At 46.0% G+C, this 22,505-nt stretch overlaps 1 protein-coding gene across 1 annotated transcript; it reads right to left on the bottom strand.

The window, feature by feature from the left end:
- Positions 1-63: 63 nt before the first annotated feature.
- Positions 64-14,482, bottom strand: LOC104691726 (serine/threonine-protein kinase PAK 3-like). Its single transcript, XM_039572118.1, has 13 exons — positions 14,303-14,482; positions 11,019-13,601; positions 10,022-10,071; positions 8,677-8,787; positions 8,094-8,241; positions 7,105-7,168; positions 6,270-6,318; positions 5,256-5,368; positions 4,298-4,415; positions 3,509-3,608; positions 3,201-3,397; positions 2,033-2,170; positions 64-914 (listed from the first exon to the last, which is right to left on the bottom strand). Exons 2-13 carry the CDS (start codon positions 11,119-11,121, stop codon positions 786-788), a joined length of 1,320 nt encoding a protein of 439 aa, XP_039428052.1. The 5' UTR covers positions 11,122-13,601; positions 14,303-14,482; the 3' UTR covers positions 64-785.
- Between the last annotated feature and the right edge of the window lie 8,023 nt (positions 14,483-22,505).

The following is a 22,505-nucleotide window of genomic DNA, read 5'->3' as shown; positions in this document are numbered from 1 at the left end:
GCGCCGGCAGCGGCCGCGAGAGGGCGCTCGGTGTCCACCAACACAGGTGTGACCACGGCCAGGTACCGACACCTGAACGCGGCCGGGTGCAACACACCCGGATAAAAACGGGGTTTCATTTACAGAGGATACCACATATCTATATTATATATGTATACATACACATATATATGTGTACAAAGTACAAATATAAAGTACAAAGTACATGTATGTCCATAGCTCTGTAAGACACTATACATATCGTTATAATCCTATAAAATATATCTTATACTATGTATTATAATATATAGTCTAGCTAGATCTATACATACAATAATTCTACAGTACATTATGTGTCTATGTACATTTGCATGCCCCCCATTTATGTTACATACATTTCTTTCTCTATAATCTCTATATATTTTATATCTTTCGTGTCATCGTGTTCTGCCAGGTGGGGGGAGGACAGGGAATTCTCCAAACACTCCACAGTCCCAGCTGGCTGCCTGTATCCAACAGGATGTTTTGGCTGCCCTACTCTTCACCCATTTTTGGCTGGAAATGCAATTGCACTTTCTTCCTCATCCAGAAGTACCACAACTGGGAAAATCCCAGCCCGTGGGCTGCATTCCAGAGGCAGTGTGCCCTAGAGTTGATGGATGAATGAAGGAAACCCTTCCCCATTTCCAAACCACACCAAAACCCCCATAAATGGGACTTCGCATCTTTAAGACACAACCAGCAATTCAGAAATGAATGTAACCATTGGGTGAGAAGGGAGCAAATCTCCCAAAGGAGTGAAAATCTTATTCCTGATTTTCCTTTGAGCTGGTACTGCTGCCATGAAGTGTTTCCATGGCTTCACAGACTTTCCTGGCTATACGGATCATTTCAGGCAGGACGGAGAGACTCACGGCTGTTTGTAAAAATGGATGCTGCCCAAAGGGAAAAAAAAAAAAAGAAAGAAAGGAACCATTACTTTCCAAACCCAGTTTCTCACAAGATGAAGCAGGATTCCTCTGGTTACCAGAAATACACGTAAGTAGGACTATGGGGACCATCTACACCTCAGTCTTAACATTCAGAGGCAAGTAATCCCATTAATCCCATTAATCAATTTATCAAGGTGTCTTCATCTTGCTGGGATTTTTGCTCTGCCAGCACTCTGGGAATGCCACTTGCTGTCTCAGGGCTTTTTTCATTTCAGGAGACTCAAAGGACTCACTTAGGTTCCTTTTTTCTAAAGGTAGGGGCTACTTCAGTTGTCAGAAAAGAGAAGCGCGAGCTGTTCCTCGGGGAACTCCAGCACCTCCAAGAAATGTTGATCCCAGTAGGATTTAGGTCTGTGCTGTTCTGAAGAACACTGAGGTGCAGGTTTTCAGCACCAAGACAAGAACAGCCAAATCTCTTGACTGCTTGGCTGGGACTGGGTTCCTCTTCCACCACCACCATTTTTGGCCTCTGTACCTGGCACCATTCTACTGCAGTTCTCTTGCCACCAGCTAAAACTGAATGCACTCCCAAAGTACAACACAGAAATGATCAGAGGGTGCATGGAACACTTTCCTCTGAGGAAAGGCCAAGAGAACTGGGATGGTTCAGCCTGGAGAAGAGAAGGTCCCAGGGATACCTTTTTGCAGCCTTTCAAAACTTCAAGGAGACCCATTTTTAGTAGGGCCTGTTGCAAAGGGACAAAGGGTAATGGTTTTAAGCTAAAAGAGGAGAGATTCAGGTTAGATCTAAGGAAGAAATTGTTTATGCTGATTGTGGTGAAACACTGGCACAGGTTGCCCAGAAAGGTGGTGGATACCTGAAAACATCCAGAGTCAGGTCAGACAGAGCTCTGAGCAACCTGAGTGAGTTGAAGATATCCCCACTCCCACTCATGGCAGGGAGGTTGGACCAGATGGCATTTAAAGGTCCGTTCCAAGCCAAAATCTTCTATGATTCTACTTTGAAAAGCACCAAGACTGGGGATTAACAGGAGAGGAGGACACTCGGTGCCTCTGAGATGAGCTGAGGAGAATTTCCCCTGCAGCCTTTGGCCCTTTACCTCCAGGAGCTCCCTGGCTGTCCAGCGAATGTTGGGGTTGGTGTCCAGGCAGGAGTGCAGGAAGGCGTGGAACAGAACTGACATCTCGCTGGGCATCCTCAGGGGCGGGTACCTGTTCTGGGTTATCAGGTCCTGAGCCTGGGGACAGAGGGAACACGGGACAGCCACTCAGCATCCCTGAGGTGACAGCTCCCCTGCAGGCCCCTCCCGGCTTTCTGATAGCTCCTGAGGCTTCTCAAGGGGCCCTGATCAACACTGGAGGGTCAGGAAGCAGGGAATTTTCAGCCTCCAGAGCAGTGGTGATAATGACCCTGAGAGCAGCTCAGCTGGTCAGAGCATGGTGCTGATAACAACAATCCCCAGATGGACCATTCACTTTAGAGTTGGACTTGGTGATCCCCGTGGTCCCTCCCAACTCAGAATATTCTGGGATCTGGAAATAATTCTCAGTAGTTTGCTGCCTTATACAAGGCAAAGGCAATCCAAACGTGGTCTTCCAAGAAAAGTAAAGAAACTTTTTCAAAAAGAGTGGAAGACTGAAATCTTCAAAATTCTTTCCTTCCTCAGGAATTAGCTGTGCAGCATTTAACTTGGTTTCAGCTAATAGTCATGAGATTTTACCCTGGCATACATTCCTCCACTGTTCCTTGTTCATTTGGTATAAGACCTGATCATTTCATTTTAAGGAATTAGGATCAAAAACTGAAAACTTCAAACTATGTTTACTACAAGTAGCTTTGCTAATAAACACTTGTAGAATTTTTTTTTGGGGGGTGTAATAGATAATTATGGCATTACTTAAACCAGTGACCCTCCCTGAAAGGCACTGGTCAGAGCTGAAAAAGACTTCTAGGCCTGCAGATACACTTGAAATGCTTTTCCATAATAATTTCCTAATTGGAGAAACTTGCTGATGTCATCCAGAGCTACAGCTCAGAGAGAGATCAAACAGAGCAGGAGGAATTCAAGCAGTACTGGAGGCCAAAATGGCACATTTTTGCACTGGCACGTGTCACTTCTCCTCTGATGAGATGTTCTGCAGGATCATTTCTAGAAGTGGGCCTTGCTGGAACTATTTCAGGCTGATTGGAGTGGGATTTTGGCTCATGGGAGACGAAACATGGCACAGACTGGCAAGGCAGTGGTGTCTGACGTATCTGCACCTTACCTGGACAGGGCTTTCTTGAAAGTACGGAGGTTCTCCCTCCAGCATTTCAATGGCCACGATCCCAAGTGCCCAGATGTCCACTTGGGTGTCATATTCCTTTCTTTTCAGAATTTCTGGTGCTAACCAGTAAGGAGAGCCGAGCACTGTGCACCGAGTGCGCCGCTCCGGGGTCAGCTGAGCGCACAGGCCAAAATCAGCTGAGGAGGAAAACAAAAATACTGGCAAAACCAGCTTCAACTGTGAAACCAAGCACAAGAAATTCCCCACTCTGAGAACACAGGGATGCTGTGCTGACCAAGAATACCTACTCAGTTTCACGGATCCATCCATCCCGAGAAGAATATTGTCACTTTTGACATCTCTGTGGATCACATTCTTTGAATGAAGGAAATCCAGGGCTTTGAGGCACTGAGACAAAAAGCCCATGAGGATAAAACTTAATTAACCTCATTTCATCACATAAGAAAAGGAAATGGCTCTAAAAGATTGAATTTCTAGGTGAAACACCAATTGTTGATACAGACTGTCCCCTCCAAACCCAGCCAGAATGGCTGCAGTGGCTGTGCTCTCTCCTTCCAGGTGACAAAGGAGGGTTTGTCAAAAAGGAAAACACCTCTCCCTTCATTATGAAGTGGATCAGTTTTGTCTGGGAGGCTGCATGACAAAGGTTTTATGTTGGCCTCAACAGCAGACTTGGAAGCAGCACATCAGTCACTTTTCAGAAGCAAACACCAGTTGGGGTGCAATGCTCTCCTTTTAAGCTGAGGGCTGTGAGAAACAAGGCTCTATTTTAATCTATTTTCTGCCACCAGCATGTTTGCTTTTACAGGCAAAGAATGCAGTGCAGACATGCTCCAGTGTAAAGAGGCAAAGTTTAGAATGTTAAATAAAATAAAGTTAAATTAAAAAAGAGAGTACGACGGCAGTGTGAGTGTAATAACAGAGTATAAGAAATGCAGCTGTACTGGCAGGCAGCTCACTTAGATGCCCTTTTATTTTACATATCATAACAGCAGCACTGAAACAAAGCCCTCAACATGAAGCTACTCCTGTCCCACCTTGTCCAAGCCACTGGAAGCACAAGCAGAGTCCCTTACCTCCCTGCTGATAGCAGCTATCACTCTTTCCTCCATAAAGATTTGGGTAAGAACGCTGGTTAAAGTGCCTCCATCCACATATTCCATCACGAGCCACAGGTCTTCATCAACCAGGTAGCTGAGAGAAGAAAACAAAGGCATGGAGATGAATGTGCACAGCTAAATTACCTTGTGGAAAGGATTGCAGGGGAGTTTTGTCTCCAGGTCACTTGTAAATGGAGGCAGAATAAAATGGAGACATTCCTTGTAGGCCTTGCAATATTTGGAATCTGTGCAGTCTAAATGAGAAAGACAAATCCATGAAAAAGGAGATGCCTTAGATGGCAAACAAGAGAAAAATGCAGTTTAGTAACAGCAGACATCAGTCTGGAAGCAGGACACTTGCCATCAACTGATTCATTATCTTATCAGTTCCACCATTCACTCCAGGAACAAGGCAACACAACTCCCAGAGTTATCCATGGGAGGAGGCTGTGCTCCACTGAGGACAGATGTTGGCCAACCATTTGGAAAACATTGCATAAAATACAGTCAGAAACAGGAAAATCTATCCAAAACTGGCAAATTATGTGGTTCTGCAAGTGAGAATTTAGTCTTTCTGGCTTCCACAGCAATGGAAAATGGTGGGAGCAGCCTAAGGGAGATAATTTCTATGATGGTTTATCAGCACTTGTCATTAAGGCATAGAAAATACAATCAACTTGAAAAAACCAAACCCCAAAACAACACAGAGGTAATGAGCTGACAGACTGTTGTTTTAGTAAGACCAGGTTTTTGAAAAGGCATTTCCAACTACATATGCCAGAAAAGATTAATGGAGACCATCCCCTCCCATCCACTGGAGATAACAAAGAAATAAGAAAGAGCTCCATGTTCTGCCAGTGCCCAAAGGGGTTTTTTAACCTTTGGCTTGCAGTGTGTGAATGAACATTCCCATGAAAACACCAGAACCACTCACCTGTCTATATAATTGACAATATTGGGGTGCCTGCTCTCCTTCATGATCTGGATCTCACTGACAACGAGTTCCTTTCTGCTCCGTTTGCAGAGAGGCATCTTCTTTAAGGCCACCTAAAATGAAATTGGAGACCGTGGGCTCGAGAAGTTCTGCTGCAGGGGACCACAACGAACAGGGAGCGAGTGTTTTTGGAATGATGAGGCTGGGCTGTGCCAAACTGCCCCGTGACCTTGTGATCAGACACCAGAGCACAGGAAGCAACAGGAAAGAGCTGATTTCTCCACTTGCTTGGGTGCTACTTAGAGGACATTTGCCAGAGATATTTTGCCTTGTAAACTTGGGACAAATTGTCCCTAAACTATCAACCACAGATCTCTGACAACACCCTGCACCCACGTGCTTCCCCCATGGCCTCAGTTTATCACCTCTGTTATTATTCACACAGGTTTTGCAAGCAGGATTTTGTGACTGTGAAAATATATCAAAACAGCTGGGAATCCTTTAGCAATTCTATGGGGTTTGGCCATTATTTCAACAGCTGCTGCTGGCCTTGGTTGCATAACAAAGCAAACACGTTCAGTACATGATGGATAAAATCCCACCCTAAAAGATCGTAACAGTTACACACAAAAAAAAAAAAAAAAAAAAAAAAAACAAACCACAATCCCCGAATTTTCTAACTTCTTGAACTTTGATTTTGCTACTCCAATGAGAATTCTGTACCACAGTTTAGATTTGCAATTATTTTCTGGGTTTCTAAAGAAATAACCCATTCTCTGGTATTTTAAGCCTTCATTATGTCCTTCTCTGTAGGATACCACTGCCCCTCTTGTGTTTTTCTGGTACTGAGTAGGAACAAAGTCTCTCCAAAATGTGTTTTGCAGGCTCACATTGGTCTGTGAGGAGCAGCCTGTGCAGGAAAGCTCAACTGGCCACCCAAAGGTGCAGCAGAGCTCCCAGCAGAAGGGAAACCCTGAAAAGCTGCACAATGTGCTTGGGGGTGCTGGGACTCACCACTTCTCCTGTGGTTGGGTCGATGGCTTTGTAAACAGTCCCGAAACCCCTGGAAACAAAAGCAGAAGGAGAAGAAAGGAGAAGCAGTTTAGGTGCTGGGAATGAAAGCCAGCCCAGACAGGAGATCTGTGCTGCCTGGAGTGTTTTAAAACACCTCGGTTCATCTATTCTTCAAAAAGCTGCACAGCAGCCCAGCAGCCCTCTGCCATGCAGGGTGTCCAGGAGAAAACTGAGGCTCGACTTGAACAAAAAGAGCTGGTGCACAGATCTTCAAAACCTAAGGGCAGGGGAAGGGTGTGCCTACAAAACCGGGAAAATAATATATTTAATTATTTTTCATTTTGCTTTGTTGTGTTGGGGTTTTTTTCCTTCTTTTGTGTGTGTGTATTTTTTTTCCCAGGGAATGCATGCTGCAGACTACACAGGGTGGGGTTTTGTGTGACAGAGTGAGAGTTTATTATTTCATCTCTGGTTTCATTTGCTAAACTATGTGGTTATAATCTGGATTACCGAATAGTTTTTAAGCAAAATATTTGAAGTAAATGTTATTGAGAACTGTTACCTGACAGCTGTGAGGTGGTAAGGTGCTCTTTTAGGCAAAAAAGTTTGAGGGATGGGAGATCTTTTGGGTGCTGCAGGTGAGAGACTGCCAGCATCAAGTTTTCTTTGACAACACCTTCTGACCACAGTTATTAATTCTGATCTGTACTGAGAGATGGGAGGATCTAAACCCAGTGGCTGATGATGTTTGGAGCTCGCCTGGCTTCATACTTGATATTACAGCAGCAAAATGCCTGGTCCATGACTTTGTAGAAGTAACTGCGATTGGACTTACCCTTGGGCAACCTTAACAAATTCAGTGTATCTCGTCACAGGGTCCCCCTCGGTCACAATGCTCCCTGAAAGAAACGAAATCACTTCAAACAGAGACACCACCTTCCAGCAGATCTGAAATGCAGCCCCACTGTGAGCCCTTTGTGAGCAACAACGACAGAGGCAGCTCCAAAGCACAAATGGCTCCACAGATTTTCTGATTTTCTACAGCCCTCTGAAGAGTTACCCCGACAGGAAACCAAGCACGTGGAGAAATATCCACAGGAGACAGAAATCAGAAAAGAACAGGTACCAAAGCAAGAGTTTGATTTCTACAAACATTTAAGAGAGCTGGAACAACATGACAACAGAGCCTTTATTTGGGAATAAAGACTTTGTGTGATTTAACAAAAGGTTTAATATTTCTGAAGATTAAATGTATCTTGGGTTCTGGGATTAATTTTTAAGAACAGGTGAACAGTGTTGCCAGGAGAGGAAGGGATCTTCCCAACTGTCAGCGGTTTCCAGAAGATTGCCTTTATGATTTTAAAGAACAGCATCTCATGTTATAATCAGTAATGATGGGGCTTTAAGATTCAAGACCCTCATCACTGATTACCAGGCTGAGTTCTGATGATGACCTTGCCTGTGCCACTTGAAGAACCACACTGCTTGTCTTCAATCTAATAGATTGCTGTGATGCATTTTTGCTCCGATGACTTATCAGGAGACTAAAGAGAATTTAGGAACCCAAATATTCTGCTTGATTTGGTCATCAGCACCCAGCAGTTCAGTAGTTCATTCACTAGGTCAAAGCACCTTCTTCTGAACCAGAAACAATCTCTGCTTTTGCCTTCAGCACAGATGGAAGCGCAGGGAAACCAAACCCAGTCAGAGCTGCCCTCAGGGACTCCTGAGAGCTCCTGCTTCCTCTGTCCCTTGGGCACAGCTGAAGCTGAGGGACACACACCCACACTGCTCTCTGCCAGACAAGAGGCACACCACACGTACTCAGTCGCTCCAGCACTTCCTCTGTGAGCTGTGATTTCTCCCATGGCTGGACCCTGGGTTCGTTCCGAGCTCTTGTGCTGGAGGTGTCACGCAGGAGAAATGTGTCTTCTTCAGCTCCTGCATCTCCCAGCAGAGAGCTCGTGTGGATCTGTGAGGAGAAATATGTCAGGAAGGGAGCTTGCAGGGATCCCCTGAGCTCACATTTCAAGTGCAAACCCTCAGGAAGATGCTGTTGGCCACATCCAGTGCTCTTAAACTGTTTTTTGCTGTCCACGTCACAAACTGAATGAACGAAAACAGAAGGCTGGTTTTACACAAGTTCACGGCCAGTTCCATGTTCAATTTTCATGGATTTTCTCAAACAGTCTGTGCAGAGGGGCAGGTATGCCCAGGAGACAGTTTCTCCTGTATCCTGCAAGGGAAACTGATGACTAAAAGGAGAAGTTCAAAACCAATTTTCCAGGTGCCAGTGGCTGGGGTGAAGCACTGTGGCAGGACTTGAGCCCTCAGCATCTCCAGCTCCTCTCTGACCAGAAGCTTGCTGCTCTGAATTGCACCAGTGGTAACCAAAGCTGGCACTTACTGATGCCATTTCTTCTTCTGCAGCTGCAGGTTCCTTGTCCACCTCCTCCTCCTTATCCTCTTCTCCAGGAAGGGAAGGAGCCAGCAGAGGTTCTGGTGGCAGTATTGTGGCCTGGGGACAGTCAGTAACATGAGTGAGAGTCTTCATTCTGGCACTTGGGAGGTTTGATAGTTACACACAGCTTTGAGTTGCTTCGACATCAGAAACTGATCTAGACATGCACATGCTCCTACAGCCTCAGTTCCCTGTGACACGTGTCACAGTAAAACTTAAATATCTATAAATTATGGGAGGTTGAAACAGCCCCAGCTGCTGCTCTGCAGAGGCAGAGCATTGCATCAAGTTGCCCCAAATTTGCTGTGTTTCCCAACTGCTCTAAAGCTGGGGCCACTTAGAGAACTGAAGCAAATCAAAGGCACCATTCTACACCTTCATGCTCTATTTAGAATGTCATCCCTTGGCTCCAGTAGAAATCCCAGTGAGGGACATCTCACAGCAAAGAGAGACCTGAGCTGGTAACGTGGGGACATCCTGACTGTCTCACCACTGCTGTGTCTGCCAAACACCACAGCATCTGCCGAGGTGTCCCTACCCCTGGCAGAGCTGTTGGGAAGTCTTACTCTGCTCTGGTGAACCTCAAGCTTCCTCTGAAAAGTGTGTTTTATTAAAGACAAGGAAAGTGGCATCAAGTGAAAATCTGAAGTGTGAATGTTCAAAGGATTTTAAGTTTATTATCCACACACTCTGCTGTGTACTCACAAACCCAGCATGAAGCTGCTCTAGCCCTTGAAAAAAAGGTGAAAGCCCTGTTCAGTCATTTGCTATTTATTGCACTAATATTAACCCTAATAAATTTGGTCAATATTAACGTGGATGTCATTCCTCTCTCTAAGATTGCTACTGCAACCCAACATTTATTAGCATGCATAGTTATTTAAAACCTCCTTTCAATGGTTCCAGTGAGTTCCATTATCAATTATAACCTTATTTATATTCAGCTATATATCCAGCTGCACTAAAGATAAATCAAGAAACTTGATAGAAATGGGATTCTAAGTTGTTAAAACTAAATTGAAGTGGGCTAATTAGACAGTATTGAAAATTGCTCTGAACGAGATATTCCACCATGGCTAAAATCAGCAATCCTCTGCCTGCAAAACCAGACTTTCATCTGTTTAAAATCTTTGAACAGAAAATGAGGAAACAGCCAGGGATCCCTTTGCTGCTGCTGCAAAACCAGACATGGACATTTTTAAGGCTGGCACACTGCTGCAGCAGGCAAAGCTCACAGCTTGCTCCACAGTTCTTAAACTCTAGAAATGTCAAAGGTTCTTTTCCCACTCACCAAAGGATGGGCTGCCCTGTATCTACCTCTGTTTAATTGGGTGATCCGATCTGCAGTGGGCAAGAGAAGATGAACCAGATGCTGTTAGAAAACTGCCTCTTGTGGGGAATCCTCCGTGGAACAAGTCAGCCCCAAGAGGAGAGCATTTTTCTTTCACAACATCCCTCCAGGAACAACGGTTCTTTTCCACAGTAAGCAGCAGAACAGGACAAAATACCAGATTAATCTTTTTCTACGGTTTTCTGTCTATTTTTTTGGTGCTGTTTCATCAGTAAATAAAATAAATAGAAACTTGGTCAAGAAAATGCAAATTGTTCTTTAATAGTCAATGATTCTGCTCTGCCCAAGAGCTAAAGCAGTTTTCTTTTCTTTTTTTTCTTTTTTTTTTTGTTTGTTTTGGGTGGTTTTTTTTGTTGTTTTTCTGTTATTAAATTGCATATGTTGGTTCTCTTTAGCTTGCTGAAAATGTTTCCCTAGAAAAGCTTTCCCAAAATCCCCCTTAGCCACGCGAGTTCTATTCTGACACAGCACAGGAACAGCTCCTGGGTTCAGGAGTTACACTTGGGAAGTTGTATTTCCGCATGAAGGGGTCATGGCTATTTTAGCACACATTGTCATTAGTGAAATCTTTTAATTATGGGGGAAAAAAAAGATGTTTTCCCTCAGTCCTGAAGATAATTGCACATTTTTTAGAAGCAGTTCTGAGAAGCTCTTCCAGTCTGCATTTTGGAAGTTGGCTGAAGCAGCAAAGTGAGGGAATTAGACTCCCCACACTGTCCTGTGTAGGGAATGGAATCCCCTCAGGGTTCCCCACATTCCAAATGCTGCCCACATTGAGACACTCCTTTCAGCAGAAGGTGTTGGCAGGAGCTCTACCAAACCAATGGCATCTTACTGGCATTTTTGTTCCAAAATCAGCTCAGTTCCTAAGGAAGAGCATAAAGAACACAGCGACCCCAGAGCCAGATATGCTGCACCTAGGGAAAGCACTACTTACTCCCTAGATGAGCTGTCACCAGCCAGGGTTTATCTGGATAAAAACACATTGCAGTTGTGACAGACAGAAAATCACCCGCTGCAGCACAGATTTTCCGGATCATTTCTGCAGAGCTGTGCTACAGCTTGCAGACCAGCATAACCCAAAAGCCAGATAAAACCCCCTGCTGGTTTGCAGGCAGCCCACTGAGAAATCCTGGAGGAGAAGGATCCTCGTGGAATGACAGCAGAAGGGAAGCATTGAGGAGTTCTGGATTGCAGGAATGGCAGTGTCCTGTTGGCACTGTGGGGACTTGTCAGCCTTTCACTGACACCCCAATGGGCCCTTGACATCACAGTGGCAGCTGTTGTAGGTTCACACTCTGTGGAACAGCTCCAGGCTGATTCTTGACCAGCTGGATGTTCAATTTTGCTCTCATTTTGGAGCCTGACATCCCTTTAAGGCAGTGAGATGTCAACCTTCCTCCTGATGTAAAGCTTGTATTTCTGCATGAAGCTCATCTGGAAATCAACTCTGCGCTTCCATGGAGTAATGATGAAAGGCTCAGCTCGTTTTCCTGGTGATTCTTTGACTCCATAACAAGACTCCTCTCTATTGGTAGACAAAACAGTGCCTTTAGGAGCTTTGCACAGGACTTTTGATGCTCAGTAACACAAACACCTTGCTGAAATGATCTCTGCTCTCTGATTAAAGGGTAAAACCCCACCCTGATGCAATTCATTTTCAGCACACCAGGGAACACTGTGGGGGAAAGACTCTGCCTCTCAGCTCTCACAATCCTACCACTGAGCTGTAGCACTGCTGCTGAGGATTCCCCTGGTCGAGCTCCTGTAGCTCTGCAGGTTCTCTGCTGTCAATGTACACAAAGCAGCTGGAAAACGCCTGATGCCCCTGCAAAAGCATATTCCCTCGGATTTGTGGGAAAGCTGCAGGATCGGCTCCCTCAGTGGATGTACAGCTCTTCAATCCTCCTCCTATCCAATTTCTGTGTGCACAGAAGATGCACTCAGGCTCTGAATAGCTTTTCTCTCTGCAACAATGGAATATCAGGGCCCTTTCAGAACATAATTTCATCCATTTCGCTCCCTTCCACCCTCTCATGAATTACTAATTTAAAGTGACTTAATATCTATTCTCTATTCCCCGTCGGCTTTGCATATTTTAATTATGGCTTTTCCTAATCCTCATTTTCCCAGAACAGACTTAAATAACCCAAATTACCCCATCAGTAACTGTCTTTGATAGCTCAGTTACTGTAGCTAGTTTGTCACTTTTGCCAAATACGCTATTTTTGAAGTTTTTTTATAATACCAAGTGATCACACACTCTGTTCCACTAGCTTTTAACTACAAACCAAAAGTGATCTGCTGCATGAAATGCCATCTCCATCAAAATCTGCCTTTTTATTAATGCTAAATCACTTCCTTGAAGATTTTAGTGACATTTTGCAGCAATGTCTTTGCAGTCTTATCTTGGAGTGCCAACGGCATGTGAGGACAGTGGGGTTGTTGGGAGAAATCCTGCTTGTCTCTGCTCTGCCTGAGGATTGTTCCAGTTCAAAACAGAATGAGATGATAAATGTCCTTTTCAAAGTGATTTTTCTGTCAAGACACACAGGCTTTTGTCAAAATGTTTATCAAGAGAGGAGCATTCACACAGCTATTTCTGCAGGGTGAGGGCATCTTTTGCCAAGACACTAAGTAACTACTGGTCCCAGAGAGCTGCTGCCCACAGGCTCTCAGGAGTGGCTGCAGCCATGTGCTTGTGCAGCACAAGAAAAAGAGTACCAGGTAAGTGAGGAAGCACCTGAAAAGAAAACAAGCTCACACTCAATAATGCAGAAATTGGATCTGTCGTATTATTTTAGGAGGCACGGAAAATGTGACCTTTGCATTTTTATTAAGCTTTTCCTCTGTCACTCTGAAGCAAACTTTTGGAGGGTGAAATTGCATTTATTTTCAGGAAATAGAGACTCCAGGGGGAGGGGATAGGCAGAGAGGGAGGGGCTGCAGGAGCAGACTGTGCCCCAGCAGCTGTGACCAAGGCAGGCTGCCAGGCAGTGGGCACAGTCTCAGCGCCTGTCTCATCAAGGTCATTGTGTTTTCCCAGTTTGGAAGGAAGCTCCTTGCAATCCTGTCTTTCTCTGCTCCAGGTAGGGCCCAGCCCCAACTCACTGAGTGTCCTCAGCAAGAGCTGGAGTAAGGAATGGCATTTGAACACAAGGCATGAAGTAAAACCGAACTGTCCAGACAAGAAATGCCAGCAGTGAAGGTGGAGCAGGATTCTGAGCTGCCCCAGGGCTCTTGGACCACACTTGGGTGTAAAATGTGGCACTGAGGTCATCAAAACAAAGAGAGCAAAGCCCAAAAGTGCCATGAGTCTCTGAGGAGTGGGGAGCACTGCCTGGGGATTAACCACAGCAACCACCAGAACTGCTCCAGGCCTGGGTTTCACTTTCCACCTGCTGAGACAGGGAGCTTCATCCAGCTTCAAGCATGAAAGAGCACGTCATGTTTGCAGTGTGCCTTGCTTCAACAGTGATCTTCTCATCCCTGGTGGTTTTCCTTCTCCACGAGCATCCATCTGTTGGGAAATATATTCAGGAAAAAAAAAAATTACTTAGATAATTAGCACTCAGGAACGATTCCTTTTCCAGAATTTCATTTAGTGTTATGTGAAGAGCTCTTTCCTCGCATGTTACCAAGAAATGCGCTCAATTGGGCTTTCCCACTAGCAGAGTGATCTGCACGGGGTGGCTTTACTTGACCCTGCTTGTGCAGCTGTCCAGGGTTTACTTTTACCATCTGCCACGCTCACACATCCCTCGCATCCGCACTTGCAACCATGTTCCTGCTGAGCTGAGACGAGGACGGGCCGGGACAGCGCAGCTTCACTGCAAGGGATCCCACACCCTGAAGGTCCAACCCGACCACGCTCGGAGCTCTGATTCCCCCGAGCGCCAACTCAGGAGCTCCCCTCACGCTGCACACCCCACTCCGGGCACAACTCCCAGTCCCCATCCTTACCCACGGATAAAAGGGAGCCCCTGGACTCCCTGCCTGCAGGGAAAGCCCCCCAAACACGGAGCCCTCCGCGCTGTCCCGCACTGCCCTCGCACAGCGGGGCCCCGCTCCTCACCCAGAGCTGCCGATCCCGTGTCATCCCTCCCCTGCCACCACAGGGCCGCCTCCGCTGCGTCCCCTCACGGCCCCCGCGCCGCCCGTCCCCAGCGCCCGCCACAGCCGGGCCCGCAGCCCCGTCCCGTCACTGCGGGAGCCCCTCACCTGTTGCCATGGTGTCGCCTCTGGGGTCGTCGCGCAGCTTCCTCCCGCTGAGGCAGAGGATGCCCAAGCTGCCCGCCTCCTCCAAAGCTCGGACGGAGAGGGCGAGGTGCGCGGGACCCCCAGCCCCGCCGCTGCGGTCCCGGTCCTGGTTCTGGTTCTGGTTCTGGTTCTGGTCCTGGTCCCGCTCCCAGCCCCTGCCCCCTGCCCGGCCGCCATCTTGGCGCGACCCCAACCAGCCCCTCACCGACCACCGAGGGGGCGTGGCCTCCTCCCGCCCCTCGGCGGCTCCCACCAATCAGCGGCGGGGGCGGGGCCAAGGGGGCGGGGCCAGGGGGCGGGGAGCGGGCGGCTGTGAGCCGCGAGCCGCCAGGGGGCGCTGCTGGGCCGGGACTGGGACTGGGGGAACTGGACTGGGGGAGACTGGGATTGGGGGAGACTGGGATTGCGGGAAACTGGGACTGGGGGAAACTGGGACTGGGGGGAACTGGGATTGGGGGGAAACTGGGACTGGGGGAAACTGGGACTGGGGGAGACTGGGATTGGGGGGAACTGGGATTGGGGAGAAACTGGGACTGGGGGAAACTGGGACTGGGGGAGACTGGGATTGGGGGAAACTGGGATTGGGGAGAAACTGGGACTGGGGGGAGACTGGGACTGGGGGAAACTGGGACTGGGGGAAACTGGGATTGGGGGAAACTGGGATTGGGGAGAAACTGGGACTGGGGGGAGACTGGGACTGGGGGAAACTGGATTGGGGGAGACTGGGATTGGGGGGGACTGGGGGAAACTGGGACTGGGGGGAGACTGGGACTGGGGGAAACTGGGACTGGGGGAGACTGGGATTGGGGGAAACTGGGATTGGGGAGAAACTGGGACTGGGGGGAACTGGGACTGGGGGAAACTGGGATTGGGGGAGACTGGGATTGGGGGGGACTGGGGAAACTGGGACTGGGGGGAGACTGGGACTGGGGGAAACTGGGACTGGGGGAGACTGGGATTGGGGGAGACTGGGATTGCGGGAAACTGGGACTGGGGGAAACTGGGACTGGGGGGAACTGGGATTGGGGGAAACTGGGACTGGGGGAGACTGGGATTGGGGAAACTGGGACTGGGGGGAACTGGGATTGGGGGAGACTGGGATTGGGGGAAACTCGGACTGGGGGGAACTGGGATTGGGGGAAACTGGGACTGGGGGAAACTGGGACTGGGGGAGACTGGGATTGGGGAGACTGGGATTGGGGGAAACTGGGACTGGGGGGAACTGGGACTGGGGGAAACTGGGACTGGGGGGAGACTGGGATTGGGGAAACTGGGATTGGGGAGACTGGGATTGGGGGGAAATTGGGGATTGGGGGAGACTGGGATTGGGGGAAACTGGGATTGGGGGGAAATTGGGATTGGGGGAAAACTGGGATTGGGGAAAGATCGGACTGGGGGGAAACTGGGATTGGGGGAAAACTCGGACTGGGGGGAAACTGGGATTGGGGGGAAATTGGGATTGGGGGAAACTGGGATTGGGGGAAATTGGGATTGGGGGAAAACTGGGATTGGGGGAAAGCTTGGACTGGGGGGAAACTGGGATTGGGGGAAAACTCGGACTGGGGGGAAACTGGGATTGGGGGGAAATTGGAATTGGGGGGCGACTGGGATAGGGGGGAGACTGTGACTAGGGGAGACTGGGATGGGGGGGGAGAGCCCGGGATTGGCAGGAGGCTGGGAGTGGGGGGTCCTGGGATCGGGAGGAATCCGGGAGTGGGGGGCCCTGGGATCGGGGGACCCTACAGCCAGGCGGGGAGCGGGATCGGAGGGAGGCCGGGATCGGGGGGATCCCTGGAATGATGGGAGCCGGGCCGGGAACGGGGGGCTCCCGCAGCCGGGGTTCGCTGTTGGCTCTGTGGCAGCACAGGACATCGAGCGCTCCTCGGGCTCCAGCTGTGCCAGCTGCAGCAGAGAGAGCATCGCCTGCCTGGGAAACAGGGAAAAAAAAGCCAAGCGAAGTATCTTCATGGCTGAACAAAGGGAATAGCGCCTGGAAGAACAGTTTTGTTCTCTTCCGTTTTCTCAAGAAAACACTTTTGAAGTAACTGTTAATAGGATGTGTTCACATGTAACAATAAATCATAAGCTCTTGGTGGGGGAGCACCCCTAAGGAGCTGTGCTGGTACCAGTGAGGAGCTGGGAATGATGCTCCTGTGGTTCCCATCCGTTAAAAGGCACAAACATCCCCCTTGTGAGCAAAATGCGGAGTACCACGAAAGTCGTGGGATTTTTGGCAATTGAGCAATTCTGGTGTCGGGTGGAGATCCTCTACACCCTCTGATACAAATGTGTGCATGAGAGGTGAAACGTTTCTTGGCATGTATTTCTACGGCTGCCCTGGCTTGGTCCTCAAGAAAAAACCAACTTTGCAATCACATAATGTAGTTTTGGGTCCATTTCACTGGAAGTGAACAGTCTCATATTCTGCAATTATGTATTAAAAAACTGTGATATGAGGTTCTTTATTTTTGCTATTTAAAACAAAAGAGAAACTACTGAGGAAAACAGAATTATGGAATCATTAAGGTTGGAAAAGACCTCTAGGATCACCAGCCATCAACACTGTCACAATGATCACCACTAAACCATGTCCTCATCTGCCATATCCACACGTTTTTTGAACGCTTGCAGGGACAGTGACTTCACCACTTTCCTGGGCAGCCTGTTCCAGGGCTTGACAACTCTTTCCATGAAGACATGTGTGACAGAATCCTGCTAAGTTTAAAGACAGAGAAAGGAAATCGTTCCAAAATTATTGGCATTATTCAAAACAGGTTTTGTTTTTGATAGGAACATTAGATTTCATAAATGGTTCTTACAAACGCACCTTTCCCATCCCAGCGATTGCAGTTTGATTTTTCCCTCGCTGCAGTTGTGAGGGTACGAGGTGTTTAATGCAATCCTAACTTGCCATCTCGTGGCATTTTTGTGAATTGCCACGGTTCAGTTTCTTTAAGTCAGTTATGGATTACGTTCATTTCCTTAGGAGGGGGTTCCTGTTTGCCCATTCACCCTCCCACCCAGGGGAAAGCCAGCTGGAGGCTGTTCTGCAGCCTGGAGTCATAGAGAGGTCACAGATGGTTGAACCAGGTGCTGTGTGGCTGCTGAAATTGTGGTGGACCAGAGGAAATGTGACACATGCCAGTAGACAAAGCAGGGATACCAGACACAGCAGCATCTATTAATTTTTAATTAATTATTTTCACTTAGTAATTGTGTGGAATATTCCTTTGCTTTTAGAGTAATGCCTTTGTTTTCATGCTGGGAAATGCTGGATTGCCTTGCTTTATCTTTGCAGGTGGCAGGAACATGAAATTGCAGGGAAGAAAAACCCCGTGGGATCACCTACAGTTCTCCTTGTTCCTGCTTAGCATCAAAGTGCACATTTAAAGCTTCTTAGCAAATACATGTAGCTCAACAGAATTTTGTTTTCTCAGTAATCTTCCAATTGCTGTTATTGTTTTATTTATTTGTTTTAATAACAGAACTATGCTGATTTCTTTCAGCTCTTTACTAACATGTTTGGGTTTGGTTTTCTTTGTGAGAAAGCCGACAGTATGCCAGGGTGAGTTTCTAAACCCTTTTTTTCCCCACTTGAATATACAGATCAAATTTTTTTCAGATAATCTTTCACTAGCACAGAAAATTAAGAGCTTGTAGAGCTTCCAGGGAGAATGATTGCTTAGAACAGCTTCTTTCCTGTGGAGGGGCCTAAGTGCTGATGCATCAGTGCTGAAAGTTATCTGGATCATCATTCTTTTATTTCTATCTTCGTCCTCTCCCCTTTCCCCTTCAAAACAAAGCACTGACCCTCTCAAGCTTTGTTTCAAGAGATTAACACGTTCAAGCACAATATTAATGCTGGTGATAGGTAAATAATTAATGCTCTGTGTTTGCCTGTCTGCTGGGGTGAAGACTGCCATGTAAATGAGTTGACACAGCAGAACTCCAGTCAGACTGCTGGAATCAGTGGACAGATCCCTGTTGGATTCTCTGCTCTCCAGATGAGACCCGGGGCACAGTAATTACACACCACATCACTGATTGCCTTTTCTCCTGCTGCTAATTGTTACTTCTTGGTTAGCTGAATACTTAATAGAGAAGAAGTAGAACATCATGTTGTATTGGATCCCTTTCAGTTTTATTTTTTTTTGGGGGTAATTTTTGTTCTTTTCCCTTTTGGAAAAGAAAGGGCTGGCTGCTGGCAGTGAGAGCCCCTTTCTTTTTAGTGTTGAACTGTTTAAGTGAATTTAAACGTAATTGTTAAGAATTTATAATTTATATTCCAGTCTTATGATGCAGAAATGATACTGGTTTTTTTTTTTTAAGGTTAGGGGGAGCATTCCAGGGATTTCCTGGCTGCCATAGAATACAGGATCATGGAATATCCTGGGTTGGAAGGGATCCATAAGGATCATCGATGTCCAACTCCCGGCTGGTTTTAGAGTTTTCCTGTAACCACAGAATGGGACCACAAGAGGTCAACAGCGACCTATAATGGCTAGTACCCCTTCTTTCCATCTACGAAATATATTATAATAAAAACACCTCATCAGACTAGATTTTCTGGTTATTTTAGAGAAGATTTTCTATTGTTTATGGAAATAATGATAAGATTGTTAAAAAAATCTCTTTTTCTAAACACATTTGAAGGGTGATGACCTAGCAGTCATTGTTCACTGTTTGCTTTTAAACAGAAAGAGAGTTATCAAAAACTAAGTAAATTGTCTAGCAATGTATGTTTTCCAGAGATCATGATTGGTTTTGTTCATATAATAATAAAATAAGCCTACATTCACTGTGCGAAATTTGTCACCATGGCCATTAATGTGCAAATTTATTCCTATATCTATATACGTATAAAAAAAATACTTCACTGACATGTTAAAGTGGAACATTGACTTCTTTCTTAAAAACTGTATTTGTTGTGTAGGGCTGAGACTGGCTGATCACCCTCTGACAGCTTTTATTGTAGCTGTTTGTGTTGATAGAAAGGAAGCATTTACACCTCCCCATCATTTACTTTACTGGCACCTAAACTTCAGTCTGGGCAGCTTGAAACTGCATTTTTTCCTCACAACTCCTTTTTTTATCATTTAATGTCTCATAATTGCTTCTTCCTTAAACAAGTAGATGAAGACCTCAGAATTAGCTGTTCTCCAGGGTGAAAAGGCTGAATGAGGGTAACACTCCAAGCTTTTTAATGGGCACCAGTTGTGTTTCTTCTTCATAGAATCAGAGAATGGTTGGAAGGGACATTAAAGCTCATCCAGTTCCACCTTCCACTGTCCCAGATTGCTCCAAGCCCCGTCCAACCCAGCCTTGGACAATTCCAGGGATGGGCAGCCGCAGCTTCTGTGGAAAACATTGTAATAGCAAATACAAAATAAAAAATGTCTTGCAATACTTTCCACGTGAATGACACAAGTATGATATAATAATAATGAATAACTGATGCAACAAGGAATTGCTGTTGCATATTTGCTCCTTTTGCATCCACAGGTAATACAGCGAGTTGCCCTTAAGTTCTGAAAAGGAAAACATTTTCATGTATGTGCTTTCAGAAGCTTTAAAAACAGGGGATGCCTTGAATAGAGAGAGTTCAATTAAAGGCGGTAATTTCAGAATATAATTGATAATTTTTAAGTAAATGTGGCCTTGTAACAGAATGCAGATGGCAAACCCAGTCTCCAGCCGACCCCGGGGTGTGATGGAGAAACAAGCAGGAGGTGCAATACATTCTATTAATTATTTTCACTGCTACAGTTGTTTGCTATATAATACAGGTCAACAGGGGTTAGCCTGAAGCTTCTCCTAATATATTAGTAAATAAATTTGAACAGATTTTAATTTGCTAATGGAAAGGTCTGAGCCAGTTGCAAATAAGACTGGAGCGACTTTGTCTTGCTCATTGCTATGCAACATGGCTGCTGCCAGCCATTCATACAAAATGTTACATTTCCATAAAGCACAATGTAATTTGTCACAGGGAGAGGGGGAAAAAACCCCACCAAAAATAACAACAACAACAAAAACCCCAACTCTGTATTAAAGATAAATGTGTATCATGGAGCAATCATCCTTACGGAGCCCGTAGAGTGTTGAACACCCGCCCCTGCAGGCTTGCAAAAATATCCAGCATGGAATCTTTGTGATACTTATATGTTTCGGGGAGAAATAAAAATAAGATGTGCTATTTCCAGGGGATATAAACAAGAGTGAGCCCTTTCCCACATCTCCTAATGATTTCTCACCCCCGTTCCAATTCACACAGCTTTCAGTGCTGCACATTCACACAACTGTTAACACAGCACCAGCTGCATGAACTGCTCGCTTCTCACTCTCTTTCTGCTCATGATAACAATCCTTAGGGTGGGGTTTTTTTCCCTTTGTAAGTATTTATAAACACTCTCGTTTTAGAGATGCAGGAACACAGAGGCGTCTGGGTCTGTGTCTTGCCCAGATCTAGACTGAAATTGGGAAGAGAGGCTGTTTCCAAGCCTGGTGGCGCTGCTTGGTTTTTCTGCCTCCTTTACTTTTCTTCGGGCAGGACTGCTGCGAGCAGAGATCATGAACACCTTTAAGCAATGCCAGCTGATCGCCAGGTACAGCCAGTGAACTGCTGGCAGGTGTTTTAGCCCAGCAATGCCACCCCATTGCTTCCTTTCGCTGGTTGTGCACCCGTCTTGAGCCTCAACATTCCTTCAATTAGACCACGAAGCTTCCCTCATGTGCATCAATAGTTTAATTACTTTAACATCTCCCTCTCTGGTAAGTTTTAAAACTTAGGTTGCACAACTCACTCTTTGCGTGATAAACAATAAATATAAACGCTATAAATGATTAGAAAAACTGCTGTCACTGATGTGTTCTTCAAACAGGCTTCAGTGGGGAGAAGGGGACGGTTGATGCAAACAAGCATTTGAGGGTTCATGCAAAGAGGGTTTACAAGTTAAAATGTGTGTCCTTAAACTGTATTTTCCTTATCTGCACACATCATATTTCTCACCATCAGCGCTTGTCTCCAGGTTTAAAATCTCCCTTGGTTTTTTTGTGGGGTGGGGTTCTGTGCTCGGTTTTAAATATCCTACCTGTTTGTGTTGCTCAGATGCATGAGGTGACAGGAAAGGCTGTTAATGTTTAAACCTTTGTCATTTTCACCTCTTCTTCTCTCTTTTGTGATGAAAGAAGTGGCACTCGATTTTAAAACGGACACAAATTAAGAAGCATCTAAGGATTAGTCCCTTAATTACAATAATCCTTAAAGGATTATTCAGAGATTGGCCCTTACTAAAGTTTTAAACTTAGCCATGCATTTTAAATCAGGAGCGGACTGATCTGTGGCCCGGCAACAAAAGAGAGGGTTCAGCCTTGAGCATGTTTGCATAAATATATTTAGGTTGAGAAAATAGTCTACAATACAACTACTGATGCAGGTCCTGTTTGTTACTGCTCAGCTGCTTGCCCAGTGAATCTCACGGCATTTCACCACTTTTCAGTAATTCAGTGTCCTATTCCTGCAAAGAAACAACCAGAAAGGGGAGCTCCCTGACAGGTGTGAGTTTTCAGGTAAATTCCTGTCTCTACCGTCCCTCAGCCTTGAGTGGGAGAAGTGGGTAAAATGCTCGGCTTTTTTCTGGCCATGTGGATTCCTACATCCAGGTGTTTCAGCTGCTTCTTTCTGTAAACCAAAAGTTAAAATAAAACATCTCGAAAACCTTCTAAATGGCAGTGATAATTTCACTGGCTGTCCCTGCAAGAAACATTTCTAGAACTTTCGCAAGCAATGTACTTAATTAATTAAGATTACAGAAGCTCAACTCACTATGAATCTTTCAGTATTTTGGCCTGAAATTGTAAACAACTCTAATTTGACTGTTTCAGGGAGAGAGGGAGGGAGGAAGGGAAGGAAAGAAAGAACGGCAGAAGGTAAATTATCTTCTACTCTTTTCCTAAATTGTTGCTGTAACCCTCAGCGTTTACCTTGACTCCTTCCAGAAGCAGCCAGAACTACTGTCAAGTAGCTGAGAGGATAAATCAAATGAAGAATGTCAATACATAATTCCACCCATTTTGGCCCAATGAATGAATAGTAAATATTAGCAGTATTTAGTTCTGCTGCATCTTTGTCCTAAACAACTTTATTCTCATCTACACCTTTTAT

This window comes from Corvus cornix, chromosome 4A, assembly GCF_000738735.6.
Source record: "Corvus cornix cornix isolate S_Up_H32 chromosome 4A, ASM73873v5, whole genome shotgun sequence".
Taxonomy (NCBI): Eukaryota; Metazoa; Chordata; class Aves; order Passeriformes; family Corvidae; genus Corvus; species Corvus cornix.
The sequence above is the reverse complement of the archived record's forward strand: the minus strand, read 5'-3'. Positions and strand labels throughout refer to the sequence as shown.